The 23,152-nt window shown below is 35.7% G+C and overlaps 1 protein-coding gene across 1 annotated transcript in view; it reads right to left on the reverse strand.

Moving 5' to 3' along the window:
• The window catches only part of VPS13B (vacuolar protein sorting 13 homolog B), an 823,218-nt gene that overhangs the window by 379,952 nt on the left and 420,114 nt on the right, over positions 1-23,152 (reverse strand). The window contains exon 24 of the mRNA XM_032247702.1: positions 7,460-7,680. Coding sequence (XP_032103593.1) covers positions 7,460-7,680 — 221 coding nt within the window. The remainder of the gene's footprint in view (positions 1-7,459; positions 7,681-23,152) is intronic.

A 23,152-nucleotide genomic window follows, 5' to 3' on the forward strand; every position in this document is an offset into this window, starting at 1 on the left:
ACTATCCTCTCACAGCTACAATAATCTTTCCTAAGTTATAAGAACTTTGGTAGACAACTCCAAGTAGCAGGGGACAATTATATGTAGCTTTATAGAGAGACTGAGCTACTACTAAATATGAACTATGACTTTAGAAAAACAATACTTCTACATCTTCCAAAAAATCTTCATATCCCTTTGTAATGTGTCCTCTTCCTGTCACCCCCTATTCCTTCTCTCTTCCTGTCCTGCTTCCAGGCAACACGTAACATACTTTCTATCATTATATATTAATAGTAATCTACATATTTTAACATTTTATGTAAATAGAATTATACAGTAAGTACTCTTTTTCCACCTGGGTTTTTTCAGTCAGCATAATGATCCCAAGATTCATCAATGATTTTGCATTTTATCAGTAATTCAGCCCTTTAATGACTGACTAGTATTACTTTGATATGAGTAGGCCATAATTTTTTTTACTAATTCTAATAATAAACTTGTAAGTTGTGTCCAGTTGGGGCTATATAAATAAAGCTGCTATATACATCTCTGTAAAAGACTTTTTGTGGACATACATTTTTGTTTCTCAGAGGAAATACTCAGGGAGGAATGGCTGGGTTGTATGGTGTGTGCTGAACTTTTTCAGAAATTGCAAAGGCGTTTCCAATGCTATTACATCACTTTTACGTTCTCACAGGAGTGTATGATGAGTTCCAGTTGGTCCATGTATTGAGTCTATCATTTATTTCAGCCAATCTAATAGGTGTATAGTTCTATTTCCTCATGTTTTTCCCCTGATAATGATATTGGGCATATTTTCATATGCTTATTGACTATTTAAATATTTTGTGAAGTATCTGTTGAAGTCTTTTCTCCATTATTTGTCTTTATGTTTATCATCTATTGTTCATCATGTTACTGAGTGAAACTAATTTTTAGTCCAGGCATGGTGGCTCACACCTGTAATCCCAGCACTTTGGGAGGCTGAGGCTGGCAAATTGCTTGAGGTTGGGAGTTCAAGAGAAGCCTGGTACATGGTGAAACCCCATCTCTACAAAAATACAAAAATTAGCTGGGTATGGTGGTGCACACCTGTAATCCCAGCTACTCAGGAGGCTGAGGCAGGAGAACCACTTAAACCCACGAACAGAAAGTTGCAGTGAGCACAGATCGCGTCACTACATGGAAGGGAGGGGAGCGGCGAGGGGAGGGGAGGGGAGAAGAGGATTTTTAAATATTTTGGATAACAGTCCATTGTTTGAAAAATGTCTTGTAAATACCTTCTCCAAATGTCTGGCTTTCTGCTATCTCAACGTGTCCTTCAAAAAGTAGTTTTTAAACTTGGTTAAGTCCAATATCAAGATCAATAAGCCATCAAAAATTTGAGTCTTCCAATCTAAGAGCAGATGTATCTCTCTACTTCTTTTAGGTGTTTAGTTTTCTCAGCAACGCTTTATGGCTTTCAGGATAGAGGTCTTGGATATCTTTTGTTAGATTTATTCATTTATGTTTCTTGGATGTTGGTAAAAGTGAAATTGATTTCATTCCATTTTCTAGTTGTTTGCTGCTAGTACAATTGGTTTTAATACATTAACTTTGTCTCATAAAAGCTTGGTGAGTTTTATTAGTTTTAATAACAGTTGGTTAGACTCCTTTTGGGTTTTCTATAATATATGTTATATCCAAACAGCTTTATTTCTTTATTTACTACCTTTATGTCTTTTATTACTTTTTCTTGGTTTATTGTAATGGTTAGAAACTCTTAATATGATACAAAATAGTGTTGAAAGTAGAAATCCTGAGCTTTTTCCTGATCTCTGTGGAAAACAATTCAATATTTTACTATTGAGTATGATGTTTACCATTGTTTTCTCTTATATAACCTCTATGAGTTTGAGAATGTTATCTCCAACTTGTAATTTGCTGAGACTTTTCATCATGAATGCATGCTGAATTATGTTGAATGTCTTACCTGGATTTATTGAGATGATTATATGATTTTTCTCCTTGTTATTATGGTAAATTTTATTGAATGATTTTTGAATGTTAAACCAAATTTGTATTTTTAAGATAAATCCTAGTTGGCCATTATGTATTATGCTTTTTAGATATTATCTTTGATTTGTTAATATTTGATTAAGAATGTATATATCATTTTCATGAGGGATATTCATGCCTAATTTTCTTCTTTTGTAAAGCCTTTTTGAAGTTTTGTTATTAGAGTTATGCTAGGTCATAAAACCAGTTGGGGAGGGATACTTTACCCTTTATTTCCGGGAAAACATTTGTGAAGAATTTATGTTATTTGTTCCATGAATATTTGATAGAATTCTTCTATGTAGGTTGGAAGTTTTCTCCCTGGAAAAGTTTTTGGCATCACATTCAATTTTGTCAAAAGATACAGAACTATTCCTATTTGCTATTTTCTTGTGTCAACTTTGACAAAATTATTTTCCGATAAAAATCTCCATTTCATCTAAGTTGTTGCATTTGTTGGCATAAAGTTGTTGATTATTCTTTTATTATGCTTTTAATGTTATCAACACTCCTTCATTCCTGGTATCAGTAGTTTGCATTTTTTTCCTCCCTCTCTCTTATTTCAGTATAGCTAACGAATTACCAATTTTGTTGATCTTTTCAAAGAACAGTTCATGGCTTTAATTTTCTATCTCTTTCTCACTATTTTGTTAACTGTTCCATTCATCTCTACTCGTATCTTTATTATTTTCGTCTTTTTACTTACTTTGGGTTTCTCCTGTTCTTTTCTTAGCTTTCTAAAGTTGAACCTAAATAGCTGAATTAAGACCTTACTTCCCTTCTAGTATGTCTTTAAAGTTATATTTCCCTCTAAACACTGCCTAAGCTTATCTACTTTTTTTCAGTGTCATTCAGTATTTTCTCATTTCCCAAATAATTTTGTCTTTGCCCCATAAATTATGTAGAATAATGTCTATATAAAGTTTTTCTAGCTATTTTATTATTAATTTCTAATTTACTTAGACTGTGGTCAAATAATACTTTCATATGATTCTGATCATCTTAAAAAAGAGACCATGTATACCTGTAAAATGGTACATTCTATGGTTGTTGGATATACTGTTCTACAAACGCCAATTAGATCAAGCTGAGTTCATAGTATTTTCATATCTTCTATATCTTCAATTATTTATTTTTAATCTGGTTGTTTTATGTATCACTGAAAGAGATGCTATAAAAATTTCTTACTATGATTCTAGAATTGTCTATTTTTTTTCATTTTGTTAATTTTTGTTTCATGTTACTATCTATAGCAACACACTTATTTTTTTATCTTATCTAAGATTAAAATAAGTCCAGTCTTCTTATGCTGTTTGTATGGTGTATCTTTTACTATGTATCTATTTATAATCTGTTTCTTTATATTTCAAGTAAAATACAATCTTAGGTATTATATGGTAGCATCTTGCTTTTCTTCCCACTCTATAGATCTTTGCCTTTTAATTAAAGTGTCTCGACCAATAATTTGTAAACTTTCTCTGTAAAGGGCCAGAAAGTAAATATCCTAGGCTTTGTATTCTATACTGTTCTATTACTGTTACTCAGTTCTGTAGTTGTGTAATGGCAGAAATCACAGACAATATGTAAATGAGTATAGCCAAATTTGGCCTATGGGCATTAGTTTGCAGATTCCTAATTAGGACCATAAATATTTCATGTAATCATTAATACAGTTGGCTTAGCTCTATTTTATATTTTGTACTGTTTTATCATTCATTTTTTGTTCCTTTGTTACTTTTTCCCAACTTTTTTGGCTTCCTTGAATCTTTTTTAGAATTTAATTTTAATTCCTCTATTGGCTTTTTGGCTCTATCCTTTTGTATTTTTGTATTTTTTTTATTAGTTGTCTTAAGAGAGTATAGCATACACACCAAAACTTTCAGTCTGCTTAAGAGTTTATATTGTACCACTTATATCATATGAGATACAGTAACTTGGCAACCATAGATCCTTTTACTCCATCTTCCTCTAGCCTTAATGTTATAGTTGTCTTGTACATTCCATTTACATACACTGAAAAATCCAGCAGACAATTTTGTGCTTTTTGCCTTCAAGAGTCACACATATTTTTAAAATAGTTTTTCTCAAAATTATTTACTCAGCCATTTACCCTTTCTGTTGATTTTCCTTCATTCTTGAAGATCTAATTTTTCATCCAGTATCATTTTCCTTTATCCTGAAGAATTTCCTTTAGCATTTCTTGTAGAACAGAGCACCTGGTAACAAACTTGCTTAGGTTTCCTTCATCTAAAAATGGGTTTATTTCTCTTACATTTCTATGGGGTATCTTCACTAGGTTAACAGTTCTTCTATGTTGGAACTTTCAAAATATTGTTCTAATGGCTTCTGTCTCTTGTGGTTTTTAATGAAAATCTACTCTCATTCAAATCATTGTTTGCTTATATGGAAAGTGTCTTTTCCTGTAACTGCTTTCAAAAATTTTAAAAATTTATTTTTGGTTTTCAATACTTTAATCACAATGTGTCCAAATGTGTGTTACTTTGGGTTTATTCTGTTTGGGATAAGGTGAGCTTCTTGGATATGTAAAAGACTGTCGCTTCCCTCAAATTGGCAACGTTTTCTGTAATTATCTCTTCTTTTTCTAAATCCCAATCTTTTTCTCCTCTCCTCCTGAAACTCCAAGTAGTACACAATATTAGACCTTTCTGTTCTATAGCCATTAATGCACTGTTCATTTTTTTAAAAAACTTTTTTCCTTTCTTTTTCAAATTCAGTAATTTCTACTAATCTATGTTCAAGTTTAGCAACTCTTCTATCATCTCCAGGCTACCTACCTTTAAGCCCACACAATATGGTTTTCTTCCTTCAGGTATTGTATATTTTAGTTCTAAAATTCTATTTGATTCTTTTTTATACTTTTTATTCCTCAGCTGAGAATTATTACCTTTTCATTCAGTGTGCTTTCCTTTACAACTCATAAAAATTTCTAATAGCTGCCTTAGAGTCATTTTGTAATGTAATTATTTTAAAACAAGTTGAGAACGTGCAATTATGTGGGAGGAGTCAACTTTTAATTTTTGAATTTTTCCCAGAGTATACAGGGATAATCAGTGGGAAAGATAGGCTGATAAAGCTTATACTGCCATGCTAAGGGTTTTCCTTTTTAATAACTTCTTTGATAAAGGGTCTAAAGAAGTTGAATCTGTTCTTCTACATTCTATTTTGGCAGAGCTGCCATAATAAAGTACCATAAACTGGGTGGCTTAAAACAACAGAAACATATTGTCTCAAAGGTCTTGGAGGCTACAATCCAAAATCAAGGCATCAGTAGGGCCATGCACCCTCTGAAATTCTGAGTACAATCCTTCCTTGGCTCTCTGCCTAGCTTTTCTGGTGAGAACCAGTCGTCTTGGGTGTTTCTTGGCTTACAGCTCCAATAGTTCAATCTTTGCTTCCAGGTTCACATGGCAATCTCCCTGTATGTCTTTACATCATCATCCCTTTGTATGTGTCTATGTCCAAATTTTTCTGTTTTATAAGGATACCAGTCACACTAGGTCGCCCTAATGACCTCATTTTAACTTACTTCTGTAACAAACCTATTACCAAATGTTATATTCTGAGATACACAAGGTTAGAACTTCAACATATATTTTTGCAGGGACACAATTCAACCCATAACAGTTTGCCTTCCTTTTAGAAACATTTTAAAGCAACCATTAGCAGTAGCACTCGAAGAGTAATCTCAAATAAGGTAAGTCATTTCATAATTATTTTCTTCTATATCACTAAGGGTTATAATAGAAAGGCAAATGGCCATTAAACTGAAATGTTTAGTAGCATTCAAAAGTATTCACTACTGATTCCAAAAGAAATGACCTTCATGGCATGGTTCTCACACCATGTAATCCCAGCACTTTGAGAGGCTGAGGCAGAATGGTCACTTGAAGCCAGGAGTTCAAGATCACCCCAGACAATAAAGCAAGACCCTGTCCCTACAAAAAATAAAAATGAAATAAATTAGCTAGTCATGGTGGCATGTGCATATAGTCCCATCTACTTAGGAGTTTCAGATGGGATGACTGGTTGAACCTAGGAGTTTGAGGCTACATGAGCTATGATTGCATTACTGCACTTCAGCCCGGGGAACCAAGCAAGACCCTGTCTCTGGGGGGAAAAAAAAAAAAAAAGAAGAAAAAAAGAAGTAACTTTTATTATAATGGAGGATGAGTTTTTAAGTTTTTATGATAGTGTTCTTTTAATACAGCTGCCTTGTCATAATTCTAATTGTATGTATTTTTATAATATGGCTCTTACTGATCTATTATTAGTTCTAATCTTTTCAAAGTACACAAATACACATAAAAGTTAAATCAAGCAATATAGTCTATAGTAAAGACAGAAAGGCAGGAAGATAAGAAGGATGAGGATGGTTTCAATAAAGAGGCTCTATAAAATAAGGAATGCAAGCTGATTCAAGGAGAAGTATTGCTTGAAATAGGGGAGGAAATGGAGTAGGGAAGCACACAAATAAAAATACAGTTAACTGTCATGTGATAGTAAAGTGTAAAACATTTAATATTTTTATTTAATTCTGTTCCATAAAAAGTGAATTAAAACAAAACAAAAAATTTTAAGACAGAGTCTTGCTTTACTGCCCAGGCTGGAGTGCAGTGGCTATTCCCAGGTGCAACCATAGCACACTACAGTCTCTAACTTCTGGGCTCAAGTGATCCTCCTGCCTCAGCCTCCTGAGTAGCTGGGACTAAAGGCATGTGCCAAGAAGCTCAACTAACTTGAACCTACTTAAAAAAACACTCTTTAAACAGTGGCTTAAAACAATTAATGCTAAGATAAATATGGATTTGTCAATATTGACCTAGAATATCCAATAATATTCTAAAAAGGATTATTTTAAAATATAACTCTAGTATTCAGCTTTGACAATCTATGTAGAAAATATAGCATAGTCTATTTGAGGGTAAAGAAACAAGTGATAAATTGCATGCAACTATCTGTGTAAACCCAGGTGATCTAAATTCATATTAAACTGTAAAAGTGCAAGATACAACATGATTAGTCTATGACAACTGAAATCTTTTTTTATAAAAAACATTGCATGATAAGCAAAGAAGTTCTGAGTGAGAATCTGAATGAAAATTACATTTAATCAGTTCAACAGACTCTTCCAGTCTGAGAGTAAAATAGTTCTTCAGTGTTTAAAAACATTACATCTGCAACTGATTTCACTCCATCAGCCAAAAGATGCATTTGTGCTGCTTCCATTACATTTTCAGAAGAGTTTAAATTACACAAATTGAGAGAGCTTCAAAGCAATTCTTAATCTAACTACCCTGATCTTGATGGCCAAATTAAAAATAATTTAGGATACTTAAGAGAAACCCTTCAACAAAATGGATAACAATTGCTTTTAAATCACATTACTTTAAATTTCCTTTCATAAATCAAATGTACCAACCTGGGGATTAGAGCATTTTATCTCTAGTGACTCTAGGTCAACATGGAGACAGACAACAAATGAATGTCGTGTATCAGGTCCGGTAGCAAGTAGTTTTTGAGATGTGACAGCTAGAGTGGAGGTGCAACCCATAGGTTCCACTAGGCAAAGTGTCAATTGTTTTCCAAGAAGGGTATATATGCTGAAATGATGCAAGCTGATAGTCCAAGGAAAAGCATCACCTGATATGGGGACAAAAAGGAATAGGGAAGCACACAAGCAAAAATACAATTAATTGTCACTTGACAGTAAAATGTAAAACATTTAACATTTATGACTAATACTGCATCATAAAAAGTGAATATAGTATTCCTGAGATCAAAGTGCTAAACAATTTACATTCCATGTAAAATTCTTTCAGTAATTATATACACAATAAACCATATATTAATAGAAATTCTGTATATGAGATAAAAATAAAAAAAGAAGTTCTAAATTCCTCTTCCCATACCCTAGTCGGTTGTATTGTGAAACTGTTGGGGATGTATGCACCAGAACTTGGAGGCCAGAGAAAACAGATCAAATTATGTAAATCCAAGGTTTTTTCTGTGGGACTGAAAATGACCATAGATCTTGCCGTGGAATGAGAGAGGATAAGAAAAACAACCTAATATGGTCTGTTGGATGACCTGCATCAGAATCATGTGGGATGCTAATTTAAAATAGAGGTTCCTAGGACATTAGACCTTCTTCATTAAAACCTCTGATGGTAAGACTCAAAATGAATTTTGATATGTTCCCTAGATTATTCTTATATTTAAGTTATTTTGAAATAAAAGGTACTTGATAAAAAATTGGCACTCATAAATGTCAGAATTAAAAGCAAAATTCCCTTTTTATACTTTTAGCTTTTACTAACTTACCTCAGGTAAGATTAAATTATTAAGATAAACTCTGAGATAAAGCCATTTATTTCTTGTAAATATACAAAAGTAATTTTTGAAATAACTTTTGAAAGGCCACTTAGTATCAGAATATTTTTAAACATTTATTATGTATTTTGGACCTTATAATTCTACTAGAGCTTGTCAGTACAGAGAGTATAATATGAACATAATATTTAGTAATTATTTTAGAACAAATTGAGGACACTTATTTTCAAACTAGAAAGGTAATAGGTACCAGAGTGCAGATAATTTGGGAAATATAAGATATAAAGAAGAAAATACCAAAACCATTCATAATTTACCTTCTATCTTACCACCCCTGATAATAAATACTATTAACACTTAGTTATATTTCCTTCATATATATTTTTCCCTCTGTGGGTGATGGATGTGCCCAGGCAGATATGAGATCAGAGATCACTGCACTTGTAGTCTTACCTTGTTTTTTCATTGAAGGAAAAATATCAAGTGAATTGCTAAGTAGATGATACTATAAATATTTTAGAGTCTAAATATATATTCAAAACTCAGTAAGCACCAGAATGTAGGGTCTCATAAGTTTGAACATTAAAAATGTCTTGACCAAATATAGTTAATAAAATTATTACAAAATTATAAAATTAGAAACTTTGACTTGCATAATAAAATAAATCTAGCAACATAGTAGTTCACAATAACATGACTGGACGCAATGATAACTGCATAATAATATGTGGTCAGTACTGAGGTACTTTGCCTGTCTTAAGATTAAAAAGATTTTTCCCCCTAGGAAGAACAGCAAACTAAATCATCTGTAACTAATTCTAAAATTATTTTAAAACCTACATCAAATTCCACACTATTTAAGAAATAAAGGCTCTGCCAAATTTGTCTTAAAATATTTTGGAATGATTTCAGATTACATATTTTTAAAATAGTAATGAGCTATATATTTTTTTCAAACCTTTATTTTATCCAAGAAATGCTAAATGGTGGTTATGTTGGATGGAAGAGCACCAAATTTAAATCTGTTAAATTTTTTAAAATCCCAAATTACATTGGTACTATCACAGTTACATTTCTGCTGCTTCTTTGGAATCAGGTTAATAAACTGAAATTTGGCATATCATATTCTCTTTACAAAAAACCTTTTAAGGTAGTACTTTAGGTCCATTTATTTAGCATACAGATTGTTTTAAAAAGCACACTATACCTAGAAGAAGAAATGTTAACATGTAACAACAAAAATTCCCCAATTTCTCACTGTGAAAAAAATTCACAAAACACATTAACTGCACAAGTACTCCTTTCATACACACACACCAGAATAAAAACACCTTATCTACATGTAATACTAGCAAAATAATGTTCTGGGTACTCCATAAAATATGTTCAGACATCCATGACTGTCTAGAACCGCATACTATTCTGAGAACTTCATGTAGCTTTCTATCAATCTGGGATGACCTTCAAGATTAAGATTTTTATTTTACTTGGAAAGTTCTAATGCTACAATCTCAGTATTTTATTTTAGAGGAAATATTGCTGACAGGATTCAAAAATTTTCAAATAAAATGTCTAAAGAAAAAAATAAAGCAGGAAGATTGAGAATCCTATTTGTATGTGAATTTGTTACCCCTCTATATTATCAATAGAGAAAATAATACAAACAAAATACTTCTCAAAAAAATGATGACCAAACACTGATGTAATTCAGACCAAATAATGTGAAAGAAAGTGAATATGACAGAAAGCTTTGGGACAAAATGAATAAATAAAGAACAACCAGTGAGACTATGTGTTACATGTGTCAACGCCACGGGGTAGAGCAGGGAGGTCCTCAAAGGAACATATTAGCTTACAATTGAGTGAAAATTAAAAAGAAAATTACAGTGGATTTCTTTATATGGCATTGCATGTTGCTGATTTTACACCATGCTATAATCAGATTATGGTTTACATGACACAAAAATAATTTTAATCATATAAATATAAAAATGTTTTAATAATGTTGGGGTTACTTAACAGTGACTATATAAACCCTTATCACATAAATATAATTTATGATTCTGAATCTTTTTGGGTAGGAATCAATATTCTAGAAAGATAATCAGTCTTTCCCTTTCAAAAGACACTCTACTATACTACAGGAAAAAGTGTATGTACTTGAGGCCAGTGTGAATCACCTTACAAATATCTATTTAGCAAATGTGGAAAAAATGTTGGTTAATATTGGAGATACTTTCCTCAGTTTTCTTTGTTTTCATTACCTTAGTCACTGAATGTTTAATGTCAAAAGAAATAACAACAAAAAATGCCTTCCTCTCCTCCCAGTTTTTTCCTTATGTTCAACAAGCCAGTGTGACTCAGTCAGGTTTGCATTTCAAGTATGAACTAGTATAACCAGGAACATTCATCACCTATTGTGAAGGTAACACTTGAGAGAAAGATGTACTACAAATGTATATAGGCCAAGATTGCTGAGACTGTTTCCCCAAACCAGTTAGCATTTAATTTATTTAAAGACAGTTAAGGCCAGCCAAGGTGGCTCACGCCTGTAATCCCAGCCCTTTGGGAGGCTGAGGCGGGCAGATCACCTGAGGTCGGAGTTTGAGACCAGCCTGACTAATACAGAGAAATCCTCGTCTCTACAAAAATACAAAAAAAGAAAAAAAAAATTAGCCAGGCGTGGTGACACATGCCTATAATCCCAGCTACTCAGGAAGCTGAGGCAGAAGAATCACTTGAACCTAGGAGGCGGAGGCTGCAGTGAGCCGAGATCAAGCCATTCCACTCCAGGCTGGGCAACAAGAGCGAAACTCCATCTCAAAATAAAATAAAATAATAGGTAAGATAAAGTGTTTGTTAATTCTAAGTGATGTTAATTTAAGTAACAGGTACTTTTTAAAAATTCAAGATATTATGCATGATATACAATCCATCTTCATAGAAGACGAAGACAATTGAAAAGTGCAGAAAGAAAGGAAATGAAAATAAGCAACCTACAGTTTTATTTGTTCTGTAATGAAAATTCTACATTTTTAATACTGTTTTGTATTAGGAAATATGAAATATACTGCATGTACAAAATATAATAATAATGATAATACTATTAAGAGATAATTGATTTCAAATTTGTGAAAAATCTTTTACATATAGAAATCTATGTCACTACTAAAACTACTATTTACTTCTAAAAGTCATTACTGGCTTAATCATGACTTATTCATCAAAATTTCATTATTCATAAAGAAATATAATACTCTTTAAGATTCTCTAAAACATTATTTCAATTGCAAAAAATGCAAAACTAGAATAATCACTGCTTTTAAAAGAAGAAGAGACTGAAAAGAATAGCATTGCCCTTCAGACAACAAAGGTATTAGTAGTTCCCCTATAGGTTTGAAAAAATATGAATATTATAACAATGTGTGACTTAGAGTAAATTGGTATTGATGACTCCTACTACTCTATAAGACAAGATTCTAGCAGTAACATCAGTGCAATGGGATGGATAGCTGTCTTGCTCAGTACAGGTCGTTATAACAAAATACCATAGACTAGTGGCTTAAACAATAGATATTCTTCTCTAAGAACTCTGGGAATTCTAACATCAAGGTGCTGGCAGATTTGGTTCTTGGTAAGAACACTCTTTGAATCTGGATTGTAGAGAGTTACCTTCTTGCTCTGTTTTCACAGAACCAAGAAAGAGGAAAGGCTAATATTTCTTGCTTTTCTTCTTAAGGCAATAATCCCACTGACTCCAACCTCATAATGTCACAGAAACATAATTTCCTCCAAAATGGCCCACCTCCTGACCATCACATTGGGTGTTAAAGGTTCAACATATGAGTTTGAGTGAACACAAATATACAGTCCTTAACATTATTATAGGTATAGATAAAACTGATATCTGTGCATATAAGAAAGGAACAAAGAAGCCAGGTATGTGAAAATCTTATGGATTTGTAAACCATCAGTGAAAGATGATAGCTAAAGTTTAGGGAAGCTGTACATATAAAGAATACTGTATTTAAGAGAAAGGCAGAGGAAAGGGAAAAACAGCCCATGAAGAACATACATAGGGAGTGGCCAAGAGCCACAGAAAACCAAAAGAGAGTGGTTATCCAGGAGTTAGGAAGGTACTCAACAAGGAATCAACCAATGATCTCAATAATTTTAAAAAGTTCTGTTCGATTTGACAATTAAAAGGTTTATTTTTCTGATTAGATAAGGTGAAAAGATACCTCAATATTCTTACATGCCAGCATGGGGAAAATACAGAGTTTATGAGCAAGTTCTCAAAAAACACAGTACACAGCAAATAGTACACAAAAGGAAGGGATGGAGGGAGGGGCAGGTGGGAAGCTGGGAGGAGGGAAGGAAAGGAGGGAGGGAGGGAGGGAGGGAGGGAGGGAGGGAGGAAGGAAGGAAGGGAGGCAGGCAGGGAGGGAGGCAGGCAGGCAGGAAAAAAGGGAGGCAGAAAGGAAGGCAGAAAGGGAGGCAGGGGAATGAATGAGTAAAAATTGCTGGGTCCTAAACATTGGCAGCAGTGTAAGGATTGCTTCTAGTAAGGTAGAGTCTTTTGTTGAACAAATATTCTGAGTTAAAATTGTGTGACCTCATTGTAGGACCTAGGGACAGAGCACGAGCAATGCATACTCACTGTTTTCACAGAGCTTGCATTCTAGTGGTAGAAAGATAATGAACTATTAATCAGGGAGTCTCAATCCAAGATGGCCGTTTAGGGACAGCTCAAGATTGCAGCTCCCAGTGAAAGCGCAGAGGGTGAGTGGACACCGCATTTTTATTGCCCACAGATTAGGAAATTCCCAGGCGGAGGAACTCCACAGGTCACCAGCACAGCTGTTTCGGCCAGCGCGGCTGTGCCAGCCCGCGCAGCTGCTTTGTCAGTGCCCGGGAGCATTAGTTCTCCATACAAAATACACCGGTCCGGGTGCCCTTTTGGCTGGCGATTGGGGCCACCGGAAGTCGCCCATTCGTCTGTTTAAAAAGGGGACTGAGCTGGGAACCAGGACAGTAGATTTCAGGGCAAAAAAAAAAAAAAAAGCGCCACAAACCTCAGTGCCGCTGTTTAAGCCAGCGCAGTGAGTGGCCGCAGGAGAAAAGAAACAGACCCTGGCACCTCTTCAACAGGCGACTGGAACACCAACTTAAAAAACGCTCTGAGGCAGGGAGCCAGGTGATCAGGCTCGGCTGGTCCCACCCCCACAAAAGAACAGCAATCAGAAACTCTGGATTGAGAGTTTCACAGCAAGCGCAGCTGAACTCGGGATGGTCCAGCTCTGTGTGGGAGGGGCGTCCGCCATTACCGAGGCAGCCCGCCACGACAGAGGTAGTCGGCCAATGCTGAGGCAGCCCGCTGTTGCCAAGGTAACCCGCCATTGCTGAGGCAGCCTGCCCTTGCTTGGCAACCCGCCACAGAAAAGAGACTCCGCCTCAATAGAGGCAGGCCACCATCACCAAAGCAGATCTAACTAAACCCATATAAACAGGACTGCAAGGAAGTTCACTCGGCAGCTGGGTGGAGCCCACAGAAGCTCAGCAAAGCCTCTACAGGCTGACAGTAACTAGGCTGCCTCCTTGCTGGGCAGGGCAGGTCTGAAGGAAAAAAAAAGAAGGCAGCAGCATAACGGAAACTCATAAATAAAGCCCTAAATCCCTGGGACAGAGCACCTGGGAACAAAAAGTAGTTTATGAGTTCTGCTGCAGCAGACCTAAACGTACCTGCCCAGCAGCTCTGAATGAATAACAGAGCTCACAGCTCACCATTTGAGCTCCTATAAAGAAGAGACCGTCTCTTCAAGCAGCTCCCTGACCCCTATATATCCAAAGAGACACCTCATAAAAGAGAGACCAGATTGACACAAGGCGGGTATCATTCTGGGACAAAGATAGCAGAAGAAGAAAACTGGTAACAACCCTTACTGTTTAGCAGCTGCTGCAGGTGACCCCAAGCAAGCAGGGCCTGGAGTGAACCTCAGCAGACCAACAACAGAGGGGCCAGACTGTCAGAAGGAAAACCAAGAAACAGAAATAACCTCATCATCAACAAACAGAATGTCAATCTGAAAGATTTGAGACCCAATCTGAAAGCCAGCAACTACAAAGTCGACAGGTGGATAAATCCTTAAAGATGGGAAGAAACCAGTGCAAAAATGATGAAAACACCCGAAACCAGAACACCTCTCCTCCTACAAGGGATCACAACTCCTCGCCAGCAAGAGAACAAGGCTGGATGGAGAACAAGTGTGATGAAATGACAGAATCAGACTTCAGAAGGTGGGTAGTAAGAAACTTCTGTGAACTTAAAGAACATGTTCTAACCAAATGCAAAGAAACTAAGAACCTTGAAAAAAGATTTGACGAAATGCTAACAAGAATGGACAAAATAGAAAGGAATATAAGTGAATTGATGGAGCTGAAAACTGCAACACGAGAAATTGGTGAAGCATGCACAAGTATCAACAGCCGAACTGACCAAGCAGAAGAAAGGATATCAGAGGTCGAAGATCAACTCAATGAAATAAAACGGGAAGGCAAGAATGGAGAAAAAAGGGTAAAAAGGAATGAACAAAGTCTCCAAGAAATGTGGGACTATGTGAAAAGACCTAATCTACGTTTGATAGGCGCACGTGAATGTGACGAAGAGAATGAATCCAAGCTAGAAAATACTCTTCAGGATATTATCCAGGAAAACTTCCCCAACCTAGCAAGGTAGGCATACATTCAAGTCCAGGAAATACAGAGAACACCACAAAGATATTCGTCAAGAACAGCAACCCCAAGACACATAATCGTCAGATTCACCAGGGTCGAAATGAAGGAGAAAATACTAAGGGCAGCCAGAGAGAAAGGTCGGGTTACCCACAAAGGGAAGCCCATCAGACTCACAGCAGATCTCTCAGCAGAAACCCTACAAGCCAGAAGAGAATGGGGGCCAATATTCAACATCCTTAAAGAAAAGAACTTTCAACCCAGAATCTCCTATCCTGCCAAACTAAGCTTCATAAGTGAAGGAAAAATAAAATCCTTTGGGAACATGCAAGTACTCAGAGATTTCGTCACCACCAGGCCAGCTCTACCAGAGCTCCTGAAAGAGGCTCTACACATATAAAGGAACAACAAGCACCAGCTCAACTAAAGGGCAAAACAGCCAGCTAGCACCAAAATGGCAGTATCAAATTCGCACATAACAATATTAACCCTAAATGTAAATGGACTAAATGCCCCAATCAAAAGACACAGACTGGCAAATTGGATAAAAAGACAAAACCCATCGGTGTGCTGTATCCAGGAAACCCATCTCACATGCAAGGATACACAAAGGCTCAAAATAAAGGGATGGAGGAAGATTTACCAAGCAAATGGAGAGCAAAAAAAAGCAGGAGTTGCAATTCTCATCTCTGATAAATTAGACTGTAAAGCAACAAAGATCATAAGAGACAAAGAGGGACATTACATAATGGTAAAAGGATCAATGCAACAAGAAGAGCTAATGATCCTAAATATATATGCACCCAATACAGGAGCACCCAGATACATAAGGCAAGTTCTTAATGACTTACAAAGAGACTTAGACTCCCACACAATGATAGTGGGAGACTTTAACAACCCATTGTCAATATTAGACAGATCAGCCAGACAGAAAATTAACAAGGATATCCAGGACTTGAACTCAGACCTGGACCAAGCAAACCTAACAGACATTTGCAGAACTCGCCACCCCAAATCCACAGAATATACATTCTTCTAAGCACCACATCACACCTACTCTAAAATTGACCACATAATTGGGAGTAAATCACTCCTCAGCAAATGGAAAAGAACGGAAATCGTAACAAACAGTCTCTCAGACCACAGTGCAATCAAGTTAGAACTCAGAATTCAAAAACTAACCCAGACCCGCACAGCTTCATGGAAACTGAACAACCTGCTCTTGAATGTTGACTGGATAAACAATGAAATGAAGACAGAAATAAAGATGTTCTTCGAAACCAACGAGAATGAAGACACAACATACCAGAATCTCTGGGACACATTTAAAGCAGTCTCTAGAGGAAAATATATACCAATAAGTGCCCACATGAGAAGAAAGGAGAGATCAAAAATTGACACCCTATTGTCAAAACTGAAAGAGCTAGAGGAGCAAGATCAAAAAAATTCAAAGTCTAGCAAAAGACAAGAAATAGCTAAGATCAGAGCAGAACTGAAGGAGATAGAGACACAAAAAACCCTTCAAAAAATCAATAAATCCAGGAGCTGGTTTTTTGAAAAGATCAACAAAATAGACAGACCACTAGCCAGATTAATAAAAAAGAAAAGAGAGAATAACCAAATTGATGCAATAAAAAACGATAAAGGGGATATCACCACAGATTCCACAGAAATTCAAACCATCATCAGAGATTATTAAAAACAACTCTATGCACATAAACTAATAAACCTGGAAGAAATGGATAAATTCCTGGACACTTGCCTCCTTCCAAGCCTAAACCAGGAAGCCAAAACCCTGAACAGACCCATAACAAGGTCTGAAGTTGAGGCAGCAATTAAGAGCTTACCACCCAAAAAATGCCCAGGTCCAGACGGGTTCACATCCGAATTCTACCAGACATACAAAGAGGAGCTGGTACCATTCCTTCTGAAACTATTCCAAACAATACTAAAAGAGGGAATCCTTCCCAAATCATGTTATGACACCAACATCATCCTGATTCCAAAACCCAGCAGAGACTCAACAAGAAAAGAAAACTTCAGGCCAATATCCATGATGAACATAGATGCAAAAATCTTCAATAAAATACTGACAAGCCGATTGCAACAGCACATCAAAAAGCTTATCCACCATGATCAAGTAGGCTTCATCCTGGGGATGCAAGGCTGGTTCAACATACGCAAGTCTATAAACGTAATTCACCACATAAACAGAACCAAAGACAAAAACCACATGATTATCTCAATTGATGCAGAGAAGGCCTTTGACAAAATTCAACAGCCCTTTATGCTAAAAACACTCAATAAGCTAGGTATCAATGGAACATATCTCAAAATAATAAAAGCTATTTATGACAAACCAACAGCCAATATCATACTGAATGGGCAAAAACTGGAAGCATTCCCCTTGAAATGTGGCACCAGACAAGGATGCCCGCTCTCACCACTGCTATTCAATATAGTATTAGAAGTTCTAGCCAGATCAATCAGGCAAGAAAAAGAAATAAAGGGCATCCAAATAGGAAAGGAGGAAGTCCAATTGTCTCTATTTGCAGACGACACGATTGTATATCTACAAGACCCCAACGTCTCAGCTCCAAATCTCCTGAAACTGATAACCAAGTTCAGCAAAGGCTCAGGATACAAAATCAATGTGCAAAAATCACATGCATTCCTATACACCAATAACAGACTTAAAGAGAGCCAAATCAAGAACAAACTTCCGTTCACAATTGCCACAAAGAGAATAAAATACCTAGGAATACAACTAACAAGGAACGTAAAGGACCTCTTCAAGGAGAACTACAAGCCACTGCTCAACGAAATAAGAGAGGACACAAACAGATGGAGAAACATTCCATGCTCATGGTTAGAAGAATCAATATCGTGAAAATGGCCATACTGCCCAAAGTAATTTACAGATTCAATGCTATCCCCATCAAGCTACCACTGACCTTCTTCGCAGAACTGGAAAAAACCACCTTAAACTTCATATGGAACCAAAAGAGAGCCCGCATAGCCAAGTCAATTGTAAGCAAAAAGAACAAAGCGTGGGGCATCACACTACTGGACTTCAAACTATAGTACAGGGCTACAGTAATCAAAACAGCATGGTACTGGTACCAAAACAGAGATATAGACCAATGGAACAGAACAGAGGTCTCGGAGGCAACACAACATATCTACAACCATCTGATCTTTGACAAGCCAGACAAAAACAAGCAATGGGGAAAGGATTCCCTGTTCAATAAATGGTGTTGGGAAAGCTGGCTAGCCACGTGCAGAAAGTGGAAACTAGACCCCTTCCTGACACCTTACACTAAAATCAACTCCAGATGGATTAAAGACTTAAACATAAGACCTAACACCATAAAAACCCTAGAAGAAAATCTAGGCAAAACCATTCAGGATGTAGGTGTAGGCAAGGACTTCATGACCAAAACACCAAAAGCATTGACGACAAAAGCCAAAATAGACAAATGGGACCTAATCAAACTCCACAGATTCTGCACAGCAAAAGAAATAGTCATTAGAGTGAATCGGCAACCAACATAATGGGAAAAAATTTTTGCAGTTTACCCATCTGACAAGGGGCTGATATCCAGAATTTACAAAGAACTAAAACAGATTTACAAGAAAAAAACTAAGAAGCCCATTCAAAAGTGGGCAAAGGATATGAACAGACACTTTACAAAAGAAGACATACATGAGGCCAACCAACATATGAAAAAATGCTCATCATCACTGGTCATCAGAGAAATGCAAATCAAAACAACATTGAGATACCATCGCACGCCAGTTAGAATGGCGTTCATTAAAAAATCTGGAGACAACAGTTACTGCAGAGGATGTGGAGAAATAGGAACACTTTTGCACTGTTGGTGGGAGTGTAAATTAGTTCAACCATTGTGGAAGACAGTGTGGCGATTCCTCAAGGACCTAGAAATAGAAATTCCATTTGACCCAGCAATCCCATTACTGGGTATATATCCAAAGGATTACAAATCGTTCTACTATAAGGACACATGCACACGAATGTTCATTGCAGCACTGTTTACAATAGCAAAGACCTGGAACCAACCCAAATGCCCATCGATGATAGACTGGATAGGGAAAATGTGGCACATATACACCATGGAATATTATGCAGCCATCAATAACGATGAGTTTGCGTCCTTTGTAGGGACATGGATGAACCTGGAAACCATCATTCTCAGCAAACTGACAGAAGAGCAGAAGATCAAACACTGCATGTTCTCACTCATAGGCGGGTGTTGAACAGTGAGAACACATGGACACAGGGAGGGGAGCACTACACACTGGGGTCAGCTGGGGGGAAATAGGGGAGGGACGGTGGTGGGTGGGGAGCTGGGGAGAGATAGCAAGGGGAGAAATGCCAGATGTAGGTGATGGGGAGGAAGGCAGCAAATCACACTGCCACGTGTGTACCTATGCAACTATTTTGCATGTTCTTCACATGTATCCCAAAACCTAAAATGCAATAAAATAAATGGGAAAAAAATAAAAAAATAATAAAAATCCTGAGAAGCTGAAAAAAAAAAAAAGAACTATTAATCAAATGATATTTAGTACGTTGGTGTTGATAAAAGCTCTGAAGAACAACTGGCAGGGCAATGGGACACTAGCTGATGGTGCTGTGATTTTAAGATACTCCAGTAAGGCCTCTCTGAAAAAGGGAAATTCTTCCAAGAGTGAGCTGTGGGACTATTTGGAAGAGAAATGGAATTCTAGGGGAATTGCAAAGGCTCTTTATTAGGCATGTGATCAGTCTGGATGAGAAATTGTCAATGCTTTCACTGACTTCCACTAAAGTAGTATGAAGGTTGCCTCTTGAGTAGGGAAAATAATTAGATAACCTTAAAGAAACTGGTAAAAAAAAAATTCATCATAGCTACTATAAAGAATGGAAAGACATTAAAGAAGTTAGAAAAGCTTACAAAATCATTAATGAAAGTCGAAAGTAATCTTTCCTAAATATTGTCAGGAATGTAAAAAGAAAAGTTCAGATGTCAAAGAGTTGGAATGATTCAAAGGTGAACTTCGTTTCATGAAAATGAAAATCTGAGCGAGTATGTAATTACATAGTTGTGCTATTTATTGCATAAACTCTATCAACCTCACAGTTGTCTTCTGTTTAAAGCCGTCATGAGTAATTCTTTCTGTGTAAGTCACAACGCATTGCATTTCTTTACTCATAATGGGGCCAATTTAAGGAGACAGTGAAATGCAACCATTTCCAGGCTAAACATTAAAAAACAAAAACAGAAAACTAGTAACATATGAAGTAGCTTGAGAAAAGAAGAGGATTTGGGTTAGACTTGTAGTTATGGCCAAATAAGGAGGTTTTTAAAAATATTCCTTCCAAAAATAAATGCAAAGCTGGATATAGTTGATATAACACTTAACAAAAATGATAACCATTTCAGCACTCTGGGATTGAAATTAGGAGAAAAGCATTTACGCTTGTAGAACTGTTGAACTTTGGATAAGAAGAGTGAGAATCTGTGATGTTCTTGCATGAGGCCATTTCTATCTCTACCACAGAGGGTTCTGCTGCACAAGGCAGGCTATTAGGAATGGTAGCATTGCTGCCATGATCAAAGAGAGGGGAACAATTTAGAGTGTTGAACAATGTCCACACTCAGCAACACTATCAATGAAAACTGATAACACTATCAAGGAAGAAAAAAAAAAGTCAATCAATAATTTTATGTCCAGCAAAACTACCCTTTGAAACTAAAAGTGAAACAATGAGCTTCTCTCATAAACAAGCGCTCAGTAATTCAATGGTGGCAGACCTTCCTTACAAGAAATATCTTGTCCTTCAATCTTTCAAGTGTTACGTCCAATGTACAGAAAGAAATGGATATGACAAATACGTGGGTTATATGAAAGACTCTATAGATAGAGTATTTGTCACTTCTTCTCTTAAGTACTTGAAAATACTACTGAATATATACAGCAATAATTATAACACTGTATCATTGGGTTATGTTACATGTAGATATAATACATGGGTCAATACAGGGGGATAAAGACTAGATATAAGAACAAATTTTCCATAATTTACCAGAATTAAGTTAGGAGTTTAACTGATGTAGAATGTGATAAATTCATATCACAATATAGTTCCCAGAGCCACCATTAAAAATATACATAGTAAAAAAAAATGAACAGAGAAAATGAAATGGTACACTAAAATACAGATATAAAGCAAATAAAATACTAAAAGAGGAACAGAGTAACAAAAGAGACAGGAGAAACAGAAAACAAACAGCAAATTATCAAGTGAGTTCAAATATATCATTATTTCATTAAATGGAAATGATAAAAACCCCATTTTAAAATCAGAGGGTGTCAGATTGCACTAAATAGCAAGATTAACAAAATACTGTTTTGAAATAGTTTCATTCAAAACCGAAACTAGGTTTAAAGTAAAAAGATGAAAAAAGATATACCATTAAACTGTAAACACAAGAAAGCTGAAGTAGCTTTAATTAATAACAGTTAAAAACTGATTTAAGACAATAAGTGTTATAGAGACAGAGGGATATTTCATAATAATAAACGGGGTCAACTTTTTAGAAAAACCTAATAATTACAGGTACATATGCATCTAACAACAGAATCTCAAAATACATCAGGTGCTACATATTAGTAATGACAGACTGCATATACAAGATGATCCAATAAGATTCTAAAACCATACTTCTATTGTACCTTTCTATGTTTAGATATGTTTGAGATAAAAAAAAATACTTACCATTATTAACAATTAATACCAAAACTTACAATTGCCTGCAGTTATCAGTACAGTTCCATTCTGTACATGTTTGTGGCTTAAGAGTAATATGTTATACCAAAGATGGGTTATAGCCTAGATGTATAGTAGCCTATGCTATCTAGGGTTGTATAAGCATATTCTATGATGTTTGTTTGCACAACAACAAAATTGCATAATCATGCATTTCTGAGAATAGATTGTTAAGTGACTCATGGCTGTACATGAACTAAAAACTGAACAGAATTTAAATGATAAAATAGACAACTAAAAAATAACATTTGAATATTTCAATACCCCACTCTCCAAAACTGATTGAATAACTACACAGAAACTCAATAAGGCTATAGAAGAAATGAACAGGATTATCAACCAACTCAATCTAACTGGCATATATATTAATAGAATGCTGCAGCCAAGAACTACAGAATACACATTCAAGCGCCTACGCAGCAATCTCCCAAAAAGACCATATGCTAGACTATAAAAGAAGTCTTGATAAATTTAAACAAATGAAAATCATATAAAGTATATTATTTGACCACAATGGAATTAGATTAGAAATAAGCAACAAAAAAAATCTATTAAATTGTGAAATATTTGGAAGTTAGCCCATTTCTAAATAACCCAGGGCCGAAAGAAGAAATTGTAAGGAAAATAACAAAATAATTTAAAGAAAATAAAAACTGTAAACATATCACAATTTCTGAGATGCAGTTTAAGTAGTGCCTAAAGAGATATAGATAGCATTAAATGCCCACATCATACAGGAATAAATTTCTAAAATCAATAATCTAAGCTTTAGCCTTAAGATGACAAATAAGATAAAACATGAAGCTAGTAAAAAAGAAAGTAATAAAGATTAAAGCTGAAATCAATGAAATGCAAAACAGAAAAATAACAGAAAAAGATCAATTAAAATAAAAGTTATTTCTAATAGATTATCAAAATGACAATCTTTTAGCTTAACTAACCCAGAAAAAAGGGGATAAGTCACAATTACCAAAATGAGGAATGAAAGAAAGAATATCATTATTAACTCTTCAAAAATTAAAAGAGATGAAAAAGGGATATTAAGAACAGCTTTATGCCAACAAATTAGCTAACTCAAGATAAATACATAACTTTATACAAAGACACAAATTACTCGCCGGGCACCATGGCTCAGGCCTGTAATCCCGGCACTTTGGGAGGCCAAAGCAGGTGGATCACCTGAGGTCAGGAGTTTTGAGACCAGCCTGGCCAACA

Source organism: Sapajus apella, unplaced genomic scaffold (assembly GCF_009761245.1).
Source record: "Sapajus apella isolate SASKATOON/1434 unplaced genomic scaffold, GSC_monkey_1.0 scaffold3, whole genome shotgun sequence".
NCBI lineage: Eukaryota > Metazoa > Chordata > Mammalia > Primates > Cebidae > Sapajus > Sapajus apella.